We start from the raw sequence: 14,214 nt of genomic DNA, 5'->3' as shown, positions 1-14,214 counted from the left end.
CCCCACCCCTCTCTTTCTTGGTCAACAGAATTTTGAATAGAGAGGCCTGCGAAATAAATGAGGCAGGAGGCAAATTTGACAGCCTTATTGCCTTCCACACGTGGATCATTATTTTTCTCTGAAACAATAGCTGTTACTTTTACTTCCATCGTGCATTTCAGCTCCCCCAAGAACTTTATCAGCAAATTAGTTTCCTTAAAGAGGACATGATATATAAGCTAATGAAATTAATTACGGATGGCCAGGCAGCAGTACACGGTAGAGATTATCGGGAGACCTAAGCTGCAGATCTGGTGTGGGTCTGTGCCCTTATGAAAGTCACACAGAATCAGCCTCAATTTCCAAATATGAAAAAAAAAAGGCAGAATATAGGAGGCAATATAGTAGGTCTGAAATTCTATCACTTTAGCTACACAACCTTGGCTAGTAGAAATTTAAGATTATCAAGCAGGCAAACCCATTAACCTAGCATCTGTTGGACTCTGCCTTTATTATGCAGCAGAACGATTCATCTTTTCCTGCCGTGAATCAATGGCGTGCAGGAAGCCGCTCACCTCTGGCTGAGTAGCTGCCAAAAGAGCAGGACAATAAACCTACTTGAAGCCTTTGTCTCTCTGCCTTCTGGGTCACCCTGAGAGGGATCTCTGTGTTGTTTAGCGTCTGCTGGGTCACCATGAACACACTGTGTTCTTTTGAGGTCTTTTAAGGTATTGTAAGAAATCCAAGGCCATGGTGCACAACAGCGCTTAAAGGGCAGCTCATAGAAACATTTCCTTCTGAAATTCTAAAATTTCCATATTATGATAGTTCCTGTTAAGTGATTTCATTTTCTAATAAAAAGTGCTACAGAGGATGAAGTTACATGGATGCCTCTCTTACTAGACAATTCAGCTGTGCGGGGCAAAGTGGAGAGGAAATCATCACAGCAGATTCTGAGCAATGGAAATGAGGGCCCGGCAGCCACGCTCCACACCTCATGTGCTTTTACTAACAGGGGAGTCTCTGCAAACTATTAACCTAGGGCGTCTTTACTGTTCTTTCACACATCATCATGTTATCTGATGTTTCTACAAACACCTATTTAGAAATTACAACTGTAAAAGACATAGACTTCACAATTCCTAATTCAATACTTTGTGATATATTTTATCAGTTTTTTCCATTGGTCTGTAAGCTCTATTAGAAGAGTGATAGGTTGATTGGCTAACCTCCAGCATGTAGCGTGGGGGCTTTGGCACAACACACAGAAGACATGAGTTACTGAAGGAATAAACAAGTGAATGAGTAAAAATTAAAGCAGTGTCCAGACCAGAGCATAGACTTCCAGGTTATCTGGTTGTGATTCTATGGTGGCTCTGAGATTTTCATTGTCTTTTAGCTGTTACAGAACTCCGTAAATGGTAGGTACCTGATGCAAACACAAAATAATGTTAAAGCTAAAATTGTGAAGGTTATGAGGGTTACCCCACTTGCAAGCTAACAAGTTATTTTGCCTCTTATACAAATTATATCTATGTATCTGTATCTAACTGTCTAGATACAGTGAGTGTCAGATGCACCTGTGCACGCTGTAGCTGCACCCGAGAGGGATTCCCAACTTACAGAGGACAGCTGGGACATCTCTCCTCCGAAGAGCGAGAGAGAAACTCTGGCCCTGGAATGCAACAAATCTCCTCTGAGCAGAGGATGGGCAAGTCCTTCCTTAGGTTTTTGTCACTCCTAGAATGCATCTGGGGGAAGATAAGCCTTTAAATCTCTCCAGAGAAATCCACCATCTCTAACTTCTAAGACGTATTTACATTAAATTATCCTTTAACACAGCCTCTGATTTTTTTTTTTTTTTTTTTTTTTGCTTAACAAGCAAGGCATTGTTTCCTTACAACAAACAATTCTTGTCTATAGACAAGCAAATTCTAGCTGGGGGAGGTCAGCTGAGTTCCTTCACTATGGAAGAAGCCAGTTTTGCCTCCACTGGCACAGTCATTTCAATATTACTGAGATACAGATATATCTGTTCTTTGGATCTCCTTCGAACTGGTTATAACATCTTGCCGGTTTCCTCATTAATAAGGTGAAACATTAAAGAAGATCTTCAAGACATGCTTTTTAGCTTTTATTTTTATATGCATGTAAGAGTCACGATTTTACTGTTTGCAAATTATCTTTTACCAAGTGCAAAGAGAGTTGTTAAGATAAGGAAACACAGGGAAATGAGTTATTAGAGAGAGCAGAAAAATCTATGAAATTAATAAATCTACTAAAAAGCAGTTTCGGTTGACCTGTGTCTCTCCCTGAAGTGATTCCTAATACAGAGATTGGATGTAAAGCAACTGGGTAATTAAGAACTTGATTTATCCTGGGCCAACTGCTACTTTTCAGTGTGATAACAGTGTAAAGAGAAAACATGCTGTTTAAGCAACACAGTTGCAGAGTGCCTGTTCCTTCAGGATTAACAGCTGCAGGTGATAGATGTGATAAAGACTGTCAGGGCAGGTAGGAAGCGCTGTGCTGAGGCAAGCTGGGAGATGAAAGCACAGCTAGCTTCCTGGAGCAAAACTTGATGTAAACAAGGCTGCGTTTGAATAAGGATAGCTAGTTATGAACTCTTGTAGCTATTAAGAAGATCTTTATTCTTGAAATCCCCAAAGTAAAAATAGGTTTGCTATTACAAGTTTTACGCTCTCTAGCCTTCTCACGTAAGGGTCTCAGGAACCCCTATCTCAGAATCCCCTGAGAGCCTGTATTTAATACAGCAGAGACCCAGGCCTTGGTCTCTCAATTTACTGAGGCAGTGAAACTAAGTCCAGGAGTCCTGGCAGTGGTGCAGCAGGAAAATGTGACTTTAAGCCACAGAATTATCATTTTCACAATGGTTAGAAAGCCACCGCTGTAGCTCTCATCAGTTTCTCCCTGATGAAACCCCTTGTCCTTACAGTGCAATGTTTGATAATGAAACATTTCTTGAACACAAAATTATTTCATTATAGTAAAAGCAACGGTTTTTGTGAAGAAGAAAAAAGCTCTGTACATTTCAACAAGGACAACCACTGGGATTCGTATTATCCTAATTGTTTTAAAATTACATTTAGAATACTCTGTTTAGAAAGAAGTTGCAGCCTTTAACACAGTTTAGGAAATTACCCATTCAAAAGAGATTTTCTTTTTATCTTTAGCTTGTAATGCCTAAAGATGCTTAAATCCACGTGAAATCATCTATTGCACAGTAATTCTAGGCTAAGAACTGTTTTGTTCTTTACGTTACTGCATCTGCAAGCTGCCGGTTCGGCATTTTGTCTCGGCTTCATAATTGGCATATCTGATTGCTGTACCTTGAGAATATGTTACTGGCTACAAGCGATGGGACATTGATAGAATAGCCTTTTCTAGAGGAAACATTTTCAAGCTTGGAGAAGAGACCAAGGTTTTAGGTCTTGATCTATCCCTAATGATACTCCTCAGCCTGCTTCCCTGAACCTCCCTGAGTCTTGGTTTCCTCGTTTGCAAAATCAGACCAGTAAGGAAAGTTTCAAGTTGTAGCACGTATTTCTCACTGGACTGTTACTTTCTGGGACTGTCACTTTTGTTTGAATATATTCCAATACTCCAGAGTTTCCGAAGACACTCTGCTGTCTCTGTCCTCCACAGATGCTTTTCAAATGGCTTTAAGTTGTGCAATGTCCTCTTTTTCATTAATACTTCTTGACAATTTTGCTAAAACATCTTTGACCTCTGTGTATGTCCATATATAAATGTATTTCTTTGAACTGTGAAGTTGAAGTGAGACTCAGGTGACTAAAACAAGACACATTAATTAGTAATGTAATATGACGAGGTAAATGCTGATTTAATAGAAATGAAATAACTCATTCAATAAAATGAAATTGATAATTTCCTAATCATTTAGATGGTAATTTAAAATGCCTATAAATTACTGAGTTACTATGCATAATAAATGTAATACAGGCACGTATGTGTATATAGTCAGTCCTCATTATTTGCAGATCCTCATTATTTGTGATTTTGCCTACTCACTAAAATTTATTTGTAACCCCAAAATCAATACTTGAGGCACTCTCATATGTCTGCAGACAAAAAGCAGCTAAAAACTGAGTGGCCTGATACGAACTTCATTTGCCCAGCTAAAGCTGAGCAAAGAAACGTTCTATCTCCTTGTTTCAGCTCTCATTCTGTAAACACATACCCCATTTGTGGTCATTTAGTCCCTTGATCGTGATGTCACTGTTTATAATGGCCTCCAAGTGCAGTGCTGAAGCGCTCTAAGCACAAGAAGGCTGCGGTGTGCCTTGCGAGAAAACACGTGTGAGATAAGCTTCCTTCAGGTATGAGTTACAGTGCTGCTGGTTGTGAGTTCAATGTTAACGAATCAACAATATGCATTAAATAAGGGGTCTCTGACCTGAAATACAAGTGAAACAAGGTTATGTATTGATTAGCTGATGAGGATATTGTGGCCAGAGGCTGGCAGGAACCTAACCTTACTGTATTTCCCCGGGGAGTGATGGTCCAGTATTCGCCAATTCAGTGTCTGTGGTTACTTTACAGAACGGGACTATCACGGATAACGAGAATTGTGTGTGGGGAAGGGGTGGGGACAAGGGGTGTTCCTTAAAGCTTTAAAGATGACAGATACTTATCAACTTAGACGTATCTGATTCACAGAATCAAAACTCCATAAAGCATGTGCATGTAAAGAGTTCAGGATGCTTTTGTGGGAACGGAGGATTCACAGGGATGCAGTGATAAGACTGTTAAATCTCACTCACAACCCAAGTTACACAAACAAGAACCATCACAAAGTCACTTGACACTTGAATTCATGTCTTTCATTCAGAAACTTTTCCTTTTCCTTCTGTGAAGTCTTTTCACTCTTATTATGTTTAATTCCCAGATAGTAGAGCAGGGAGTTCTCCAAAGTTTGGGAACCACAGGTTTAAAACAGCAATTCCCAACCCTGGGTACACAGAAGAATCAGTTGGGAAGATTTTTAAAAATACTGATTTTATTGTCTCACCCCAACCCTTCTGACTCAGGGTGTGGCCTCAGATTTGTACTGTGAAGACTGGGGAGGTTCACTGAGTGGATAAACATGGCGGGATCACCAGCTGTCTCAGGCTGCTTTGGCATATTAGGGTGCAGTGCTGTGGTCTGAAGTTTGTGTCCCCCAGCAAAACTCATACATTGAAGCACTAACCCCCAAAGGTAATGGCATTAGTTGGCACCTCTGGGAGATGATTATGTCTAGAGGGTGGAGCTAATGTCAAGAGGGTGGAGCCCTCATGACTTGGCTTAGTGCTCTTATAAAAGAAGCCCCTTAGAGCTTCCTCTACCGTGTGAGGATACCGGAAGTCTGTAACCTGGAAGAGAGGTTACAATGCTGACAATGCAGGTGCCATGGTCTTGGACATCCTTGTGGTAGTTTGCTACAGCAGCCCAAACAGACCAAGACAGGCAGGGACCTCAGTGATGCTCCTGCCTGGTTGTGTTACATAAAAAATCTCTAGACATCGTCTCTAGTCATTTTCCTAAATATCTGTGGCCAAGGTTTTACCACTACCCTGCAGTTTTCAGATTTCCACATTAATACAAAGGAACTATTGCTCCCATATTCAACTGCCTCTCAGTATCTTATTGGAATGTGGAACAGACATCTCCAACTCAAAATGTGTAAAAGTGAGTTCCTGATCTTCCACTTCAAACCTTTTCTGACCACATCTCCAATGATGGCAACTCAGTCACTCCAGCTGGCCAACCAAAAATGTGGTGTTATTTTTTGGTTGCTTTTGTTTTCTCATGCCTAACACATATTCAATGAGAAAATGGAATCTCCATCCGCCATCTACATTGCTGTCATCCGGTGCAAGTCACCATCATCAGCTCTTGCGTGACCTGAACTTGGTCTCCAAACAGGTTTCCTAACTCCTATTATACAAATACGTATACATTTACATTTTATCTATATGGATGTACATATTTGGTATATACATAAATATATATGTATATGCCTTCTAACTCCTTTCTACCCCTGCTCTGAGATAGGCATTTCCCAACACATGAGCCATCTTGATCCTGTTAAAGGAAGGCAGATTGCATCCACCACTGCTTAAAACTCTCCAGTGGCTTCTCATCTCATTCAGAGTAAAAACCAGATGCCTTACATGTTAGAAGGACCCACGACTCTGTCTAATATTTCCTTTTTTTCTGTTTATTTTGCTCCATAAAATGTTGACTTCCTAACACAGTCCTATCCAATGTAAAGTTTTGCAATGATGGAATAGGTGGCTATTGAGTTAAAATGTGGCTAATAAGACCGAGGAACTGATTTTTAATTTAATCTTATTTTAATGAATTAATTTAAATTTGTAAAATTTGTTTCAATTCACTTAGTTTTATTAACTACTTTTAATTAAATTTGAATCTAAATAGGAAGTTATTGCTAGTGGCTACCACACTGCACAGCACAGTTCACCTAGAATCCATTTGTGTTTGATGTTGAAGGGAACCCAGATTCCTTTTTACATTATTTACATACAACTTCCCCAGCACCACTGGTTGTACTGTTCCTTAACTGTAACTGTTCCTTAGCATCAGTGCCACCTTTGCAATGAATTGACTATCCATATATGAGGGAGTCTATTTATAGATTCTCTATTTTGTCTCATTGGTTTATTTGTTTATCCTTGTGCCAATCACACACTGTTTTACTTAGCCTATCAGTGGAATGTCTATTTTTTATCTGGTAGAGCTGAGTCCTCCAACTTTATTCTTTAAGATTGAAATGGTTCTTCTTGTCCCTTCAGATCTGTAGATAAATTTTAGAATCTGCTTGCCAATTTTCACCAAAACAATTACACCAACCAATAAACACCCTGCTGGAATTTTAATTAAGGTTTGCCCAGTACCTAGTTGGGAAGAACTGACATCTATACCACCATATTGAGTTTACTAATCAATGAAAGTTTTATACTTTTCCATTTATCTAGGATTTAATTTATCTCAAGAGTATTTTATACTTGTCTGTGTAAAAGCTATATACATCTGTCTTTAGATTTATTACCATGTATTTGAGATTTTTGATGCTACTAAAAATAGAATCCTTTAAAATTTCATTTTAACCGCTTATTACTAATAAACAGAAATGAAATTAATTTTTATGTTAACTCAATATCTAGCAATCATGCTAAGTTTTAACAGCTAATGTAGATTGTTGAGAGTAGTCTCAGTACATAACCTGGTCATCTACAGATAATGAGAGTCACAGTTCTTCCTTTCCAGTACATCTTTCTTTCTCTTGCGTTACTGCACTGGCTAGGACCTCCGACACAATGATGAACAGAGTAGTAACAGCAGGCATCCTTGTGTGCATGTTGTTAACAGGTGCAAAGTTCTCAATATTTCACAATAAACCATGATATATGCTGTAGGTTTTTGTGGGTGCTCTTTAACAAAATTAAGGAAATTTCCTTCTATTGGTAATTTACTGAGTTTTCATTTTCTCTATCATGAATGAATGTTGAATTTAATTAAGCACATATTCCACGACTATTAATTCCTATTTAACTTTATGTAAGTAAAGAATTCAAGAATAAAATTCATGTTTACCCCAATATAAAAAGTATTTTGCAAAGCTTTCAACTGTATCATTCTTTTTTCTGTTATTATTTAAAATATTTTTCAGCTTTATTTGTATTGACAAAATTGTACATATTTAAAGTATACAATATGATGGTTTCATATAAATATACACTGTGAAATGATCACCATAATCAAGCTAATTAGTATTCAGTACCACATGTGGTTACATCATTTTTTCTTTTCATCCCTCCACTCCCCTCCTCTCTGGCAACCACCTGTTTGTTCCCTGTATCTATGAGTCTGTTTATGTTTTGTTACGCTTGTTCATTTGTTTTTGTGTTCTACATTCTACATATAAGTGAAATCATATGGTATGTATCAATCTTCTCAGAGGAACAGAGTCTATCCTTTTTGTTTGGGGACTTAATATGATACATTTATTGTTAGATGTTCTATACAGATACCACATGCATGGAAACTTAAGATATTTTAAATCATTATCATTAAACTTTTAAAGATTTACCTTAGGTTCTTCTACTGAACAATATACATTTTAATCAAGTAGAAAATTAGGTCAACTTTTTACTTGTTTCATTTTAATTTTGTGTGCTTAAAGCATTCATGCCAATTTAACTATGAAATGAAAGTTGATTAACTCACCAGTCATATTGCAATATAGAAGAAATGGTTCCAGGGGCCCACTTCCATCTGCATCTATATAGTATAACCCTGAAGTATTTCCTTTATGCTTATAGGCTTCACATGACTGCTCATAGATAGCTGTAAAAAAAAAAAAAGGGGGATCATTGTAAATGAAATAGTATAAAATTAGTATCTTAAATTTTAATTTGGACATAAAATACTCCATCTTGAAATTTAATATGTACATTACTGACCAGGGGAAAAAGTAGCACATACCTCAAAATAAAACTCATTAAAAAAAATTAATATGGATGAAAGAAGGTTAGATAGAAAAAAGGAAGAATGAGATTGTGCTTTATGGCATTTCTTTTTATCACTAAGGGAATATGAGATTACTCAGTCAAAATGACAATTTAGCTTCTGTTTACACCAGGCAGAACAGCAAAAGAGAATGTATGTGCTTTAAACATTAAGATCCTTGTAAGTATAATGTGACATCCATTCTGGACATCCATCCAAATGGATCTTTTGACAACCATTTTGGTTCTAATCCTAGTATCAACTTGTAATAACCCAACATCTGAAGCATAATTGTGTAATCTCCTTAAATAATCTGCTGTTATCCAATAATTATGCAATAAAAAGGTTTTAAATATGCTGTAACTATTCTCCTTTCTCACATAAAATTATCTATAGATAAAATCCTTTTTTCATTAAACAAATATGACTTACAAAGCTCCTTGTCAATAATTTAAAAAGTAATTTACAGAAGAAACTTTCTCTAATGCTCTGTAATGAGAATTTAAGATAATTAAAATTCAAAGCAGAAGAAATATTTATACGAAATATGCCCTCAAGTGGTCTAAAAATGTTTTGATCCATAATTGGATGTTTTTAATTATACAATTATATATTTGCCACGTACAAGATTTGATATTAACAACTGAATATGATGCACTCATCTCACCGAACACTTGGCCAATGTACTGATTTCCATGAAGCTTTTATTTTGTGAAATGAGAAATAAACCATCCCTGAATGTCCTTCCTTGATTTATTCTAAATTTTGAAAATTATGTTAATGAGTTTTTAGACAATATACAATAATGTAATTAATTTGCTCTGTGTTAGAGAAATTTCAGATAGTCATACAAACTTACTTCTTTACTCCACAATTTCTTGGTTTTATTTTGTTCCTATTGTATATCATGTAGACAGAAATATAAGATGGATTGTTTCCTAGTCACATTTGTATTTTGTGCAGTGAAGTGGGCATGTGAAAATGAATTTTTGTATTTCTATATGCACATACATACGTTCATAAATTCCTTGGAAGAGGCAGGTGGGATACGCACATAACTTTGCAGTGAGGGCTGGTATTACCGAGGACACATGATTGCAGGAGGGTAACTGGGAGCACCTTTGCTTCATGTGGATTGCTTGACTTTTTATAATGACTGTTTAACATGTTATTTTCTAATAAAACCTTTTAAAAGACCCCATCCCTGTCCCTCCCTCCACTCAAGCTAATGATAGGGCTGGCTTCACTATAATCCAGTTTATCCTCCTGGCACCATTTCTCAGAATGGTCACTGGCAAAAACCCTTCCCCTCCCTTTAGACTGCCTGCCCAAGAACCTAATAAATTAACTCAATGATTGGATCAAGTTGTGGGCCACAGATGACAATAGTTTATTGATTTATTTGCTCAGAGCTGTTCGTGCTTACATTTAGACTCAGTTACTGATAACAGTTGAAAATAAGCAATCAGCCAATTAAAACATATTCAGTTCGCTTTATGTTTTTGAGTTAGTTACTATAATTGGGATGATGGAGGACATGAAAAGTTAAAATACATTGTGTCTCTGCTACCAGTGACCTGGGACAAGTGGCTTGGCCCTGGCTTCAGGGATAGCAGGCACTCCAACCCACACAAGTTGACGGCGGGGGTGGGGGAAGGACTGGCTGTTAAGGGCGGGGCTCGGAGCTGCTTCGGCTCAGGACTCCTGAGGGTCCTGAGGGCCCCTCTGTGGAGCCTCTGGGGCTAGGGGGCCCAGGATTCTGACCTCCACGCTGGCAGGAGGACAAAGCAGTGTGGGTTGCAGAGAAGAGAGTGGTGAGGCTGATGACCGCATCTAACACCCTTGCCCGAAAGTAAAGGCTACAGGCAGCAGTACCAGAAGCTAAGCTGCCCAGCAATGGCAGCAATAACATGAAAAAACGGGAGGGAAAATGAGCCCTGGGTCTCCGCAGCCTGTGTCCTGAACAAACGGGCCAGAAAAATGACACATGCCTGCAACATATGCAAGCATTCCATCAGAAAACATGTATGGCTTCTAACACAAGAGAAGAGCACTGGCTGCGACGCCTCCCTGTCTGGAGCACAATGGCAAGTGTTCACGTTCTCGCTCGGCCTCAACTATTCCAGGAGCTTTGGGTGAGGTGCTTCATCGCTGCTCCCTCAGGAATAAACTAGGGGCAGTAACTACACTCACCTACCCAGGTGGTCACCGACCTGAGTGAGCTGGGACATGTAAAACACTAGCACAATACCTGGCATTCAGAAAATACACAGTAGAATTTACTATCATGATTAAGACCATATCTGCCATCTTTATCCTCAGCATCCTTACTAACGGGGTTGTGAGAGAATTTAAAGATTACCTATTCTGCACTGTATTTTATGTCTGTCCTTAGATAACTCTGTTTTCTGTATGTCTTGTCCTTTTGCCGCTCCCTTACTCTTTTCCATCCCATTTTATATTAGGCATTTCTATAAGCTACCTTGACTACATTATGAAAAGAAATGTGGATTACAAATAAACTAGAGACCAACTGAATGCTAAGATTCGGAGTTGTACATCCCAGTATGTGGCAGCACACACATGGGCACAGCCACACACAGCGAAGAAAAAAGAAATGAAACAAGGGAATCAGAACAGAGGCAAGAACAAGCAGGTGTGTTTGGCTTACAGTTGTGGCAGGTAGCCCCCGTGTAACCAGTGTTTGCACAGTTGCAGTGAAAGGTGTCCCAGGACTGGGAGCATTCGCCGCCGTGTTCACAGTAGTTGGGCAAACACCTAAAAGAAGGTGCAAATACAATTACTACTATTCATTTTGAGATATCCTAAAGAATTGATAATTTATATATGATCGTGAGAAAGAAGAATGTGAACAGTAACATAAAGAGTAGACAGAGCATGACAAATGGTTATTCCCACTGTCGTTATGGTACCTAAATCACGGGACTAAATGTTAGGTCAATAAATTCATCAGATTTCAACCAATTCTCAGGTACTTGTGGCTGAATTTTCAACATCTCCTACTATATCAAGGCTCTTTCCTTTCCCTAAGTGACATAACACTAATTCAATATGTTGCCAGAATTATCAATAGTTTACATAAAATAACAACATTTAATCATATTGATTTACTACACTGAATATTTTCAGGAAGAGGGAATAAAGACTAGGGAAGGGAAGAAGGAACTGGGAAGGAGAGACATCTTTATTCACTTGGTGCACACATCCAGGTGTCTAGGACAGACACACAAATTCCAAGCGGTGGGTCAGGGTACACTAGGGTGCTGAATCAAAATCACAGGGGCTCCCAGGATATTTTAAATTTTTAAGAGAAATACAGGCATACTCAACATCTGTCAAACACTGTGCAACTTCCCAGCCTGAGGTAGTTCAATTTCAATATTAGCTCATAATACATTCCTTTTAATGATGTCTTATCTTTGAGAAGCTGGATTTTTAGTGGTTGATAAAAAGTAAGTACCATGTGAAATCATGCTGAACAAAAATGAGGGTGGCAGCGTCTGATCTGATTTCAAGCTCTGAAAGGGTGCACAGCACATTAAAAATAAAGTTAAAATATTTTTCAAATTTTAGATATATAATAAAAGATACATAAATAAAAGTAGGTATATAATATTTTTTCAAAACATTTCTAAATTGTTAGGACAAAAACCGTTATAAAGTTGTTTGGAACTAAGCCACTTTTTAAATGAACTGTTAGTTATACCTTTTGGCTTGGAACACTGTGAGAAAATTATTGAAACACATAGGCCCTATGGACAAAAAAGCTGAAGAGCTTCTGGAACCAACTCAAATAGCCCTGATCAGACAATTGATGCTTTTTAGAATTTAAATTGAAAATTATATTGAGACCAAGGCTTGAAATGTTCTCATTCAGCCCAGAATAAAAAAATTAATTAAAAAACATGTCAAGAATATATATATATATATATTTCTTTTTAAGAATATATTCTTGATGAAGTTTCTCCCGCCTCTTTTATTAAAACTAAGACTGGGAACCGCATGTTTTGCTTACAGGTCTTTTCTAATTTTAACTGAAAATAACGTTAGTGATTTTTCCTGATTATAAAAACTAGGTGTCCACTGTACAGAAACCAAACAATCTAGGAAACAATAGAGAAGAAATATAATTAACAATATCAAAATATTAAAATTACCACTAGAAACACATATATATAAGTGTGTATAATGTATTATGTTCATAAAGGTAACCATAAAGTACATGTTACTTTACAACCTGCTTTTTAAGGATTCAAAAATAAATAATGGGCATCTTTCCATGCCAATTAAGTTTATATGCATTTTAGCATTTTTATAGAGTCACAGGAATCCATTCAAAGAATATTTAAAGATGTACTTAATTTTCTGAGCATCTCAAATCAATAATAATCTAGAAGAAAGAGGGAATTTTTTAAAAGTTTAAACAAAAACAGTCCTAGTTGGTAATCAGAAAAGAAAAGGACAGAGCAAGCTATTCTTTAACAGTCCTCCGACCATGTTTTAAAGGGGGGCAGGTATAAGTGACTGTTAACCAAAATTCTAAAGAATGAATCTTTAATTATTGTGATACATGTGGTATTTCTATGTGATTTGCTACTGAAAGATACTGAAACCATTTTGTTTTGATTCTTGTTAGACTTGACTTTTCACATTTTTAAGTTACAGGGTCAAAGACTGGATTGTGAATTTTATTTAAATTCATCATTTAGTAGCTCTGGTTGACTACTAGCAAGTAACCTATGAAAAATGACATGTATAGTGAAGCACTATTAACGTTGTAAACAATTATCTTTTACACTTTTCTCCCCGACTGTCATTCCAACACAAAGTAAAACAATCCACCAACCCATTTTTCCCAGCCTCCAAAGCTCTTCCTTAGGCATTTCCATATGAACTTTCACTGCTTGTGAACTTAAAGAAATGTATACATCAACATGCCCAAAACTGAAGAGACATGTGTGATTTTGGCTTATCCTGATTTCATGTCCATTCTGATTTAAACTTCAAAAGACTTTCACACAGTATAGAACTTGGCTGAAATTAATAATACTGAAGTAAAAGTCTGTATAACCTAACCACATTTAGGAAAATTAAACAAAATTAGATATGAATGGGTCCTAGGAAAATGGTGACCACTTGAATTCAAATCTCATATTCTTCCTCAAAACTATGGGTATGGGAGAGTGTGTGTGTGAGTGAGCCTGTGCATGGGTGAATGAGTGAGGAGGTGTGTGTGTGTAAGGACTGTATGTGCTGAGGGGCTCTGGGATAAATGAGTGCGTGAGCGTGCAGATGTGTGTGGGAGACTGTGCGCCATGACTATTAGTTTATAAGTTAAGAATGTGTGTGAATGGGTATATGTGTAAATGTATGTACAACTTCATGTGTAGGTTTGATCCAACTTAGTTACAGTCAAAGGGGAACTAAAAACTACATTGTTTAAGATCCTGTCAGACTTTTAAATATATTTTTAATGTTCCTATTTGTTTTCACTGCAATTTATTAAACCATAAAATTATGTGTTTATTATACACAGATTAAACATTAACCACAATAAATGTTGATGTGCACCCAGGGAAGCTGTACAGCCAGCAGGCAGACAAGCAGGGAGACTTCCTGAACCAGGGTGCTTAGATCTGATGCTGGGCTCTGCCTCTT

At 37.5% G+C, this 14,214-nt stretch overlaps 1 protein-coding gene across 1 annotated transcript in view; it reads right to left on the bottom strand.

The window, feature by feature from the left end:
- CNTNAP4 (contactin associated protein family member 4) overlaps window positions 1-14,214 on the bottom strand; it is a 222,802-nt gene that overhangs the window by 51,992 nt on the left and 156,596 nt on the right. The window contains exons 11-12 of the mRNA XM_072967746.1: window positions 11,207-11,313; window positions 8,254-8,373 (exon numbers count right to left, since the gene is read on the bottom strand). Of these exons, the coding sequence (XP_072823847.1) occupies window positions 8,254-8,373; window positions 11,207-11,313 (227 nt within the window). The remainder of the gene's footprint in view (window positions 1-8,253; window positions 8,374-11,206; window positions 11,314-14,214) is intronic.

This window comes from Vicugna pacos, chromosome 9 (assembly GCF_048564905.1).
Source record: "Vicugna pacos chromosome 9, VicPac4, whole genome shotgun sequence".
Lineage (NCBI taxonomy): Eukaryota > Metazoa > Chordata > Mammalia > Artiodactyla > Camelidae > Vicugna > Vicugna pacos.
Note: the sequence above shows the minus strand (reverse complement) of the source record. Positions and strands in the feature narration are given on the sequence as shown.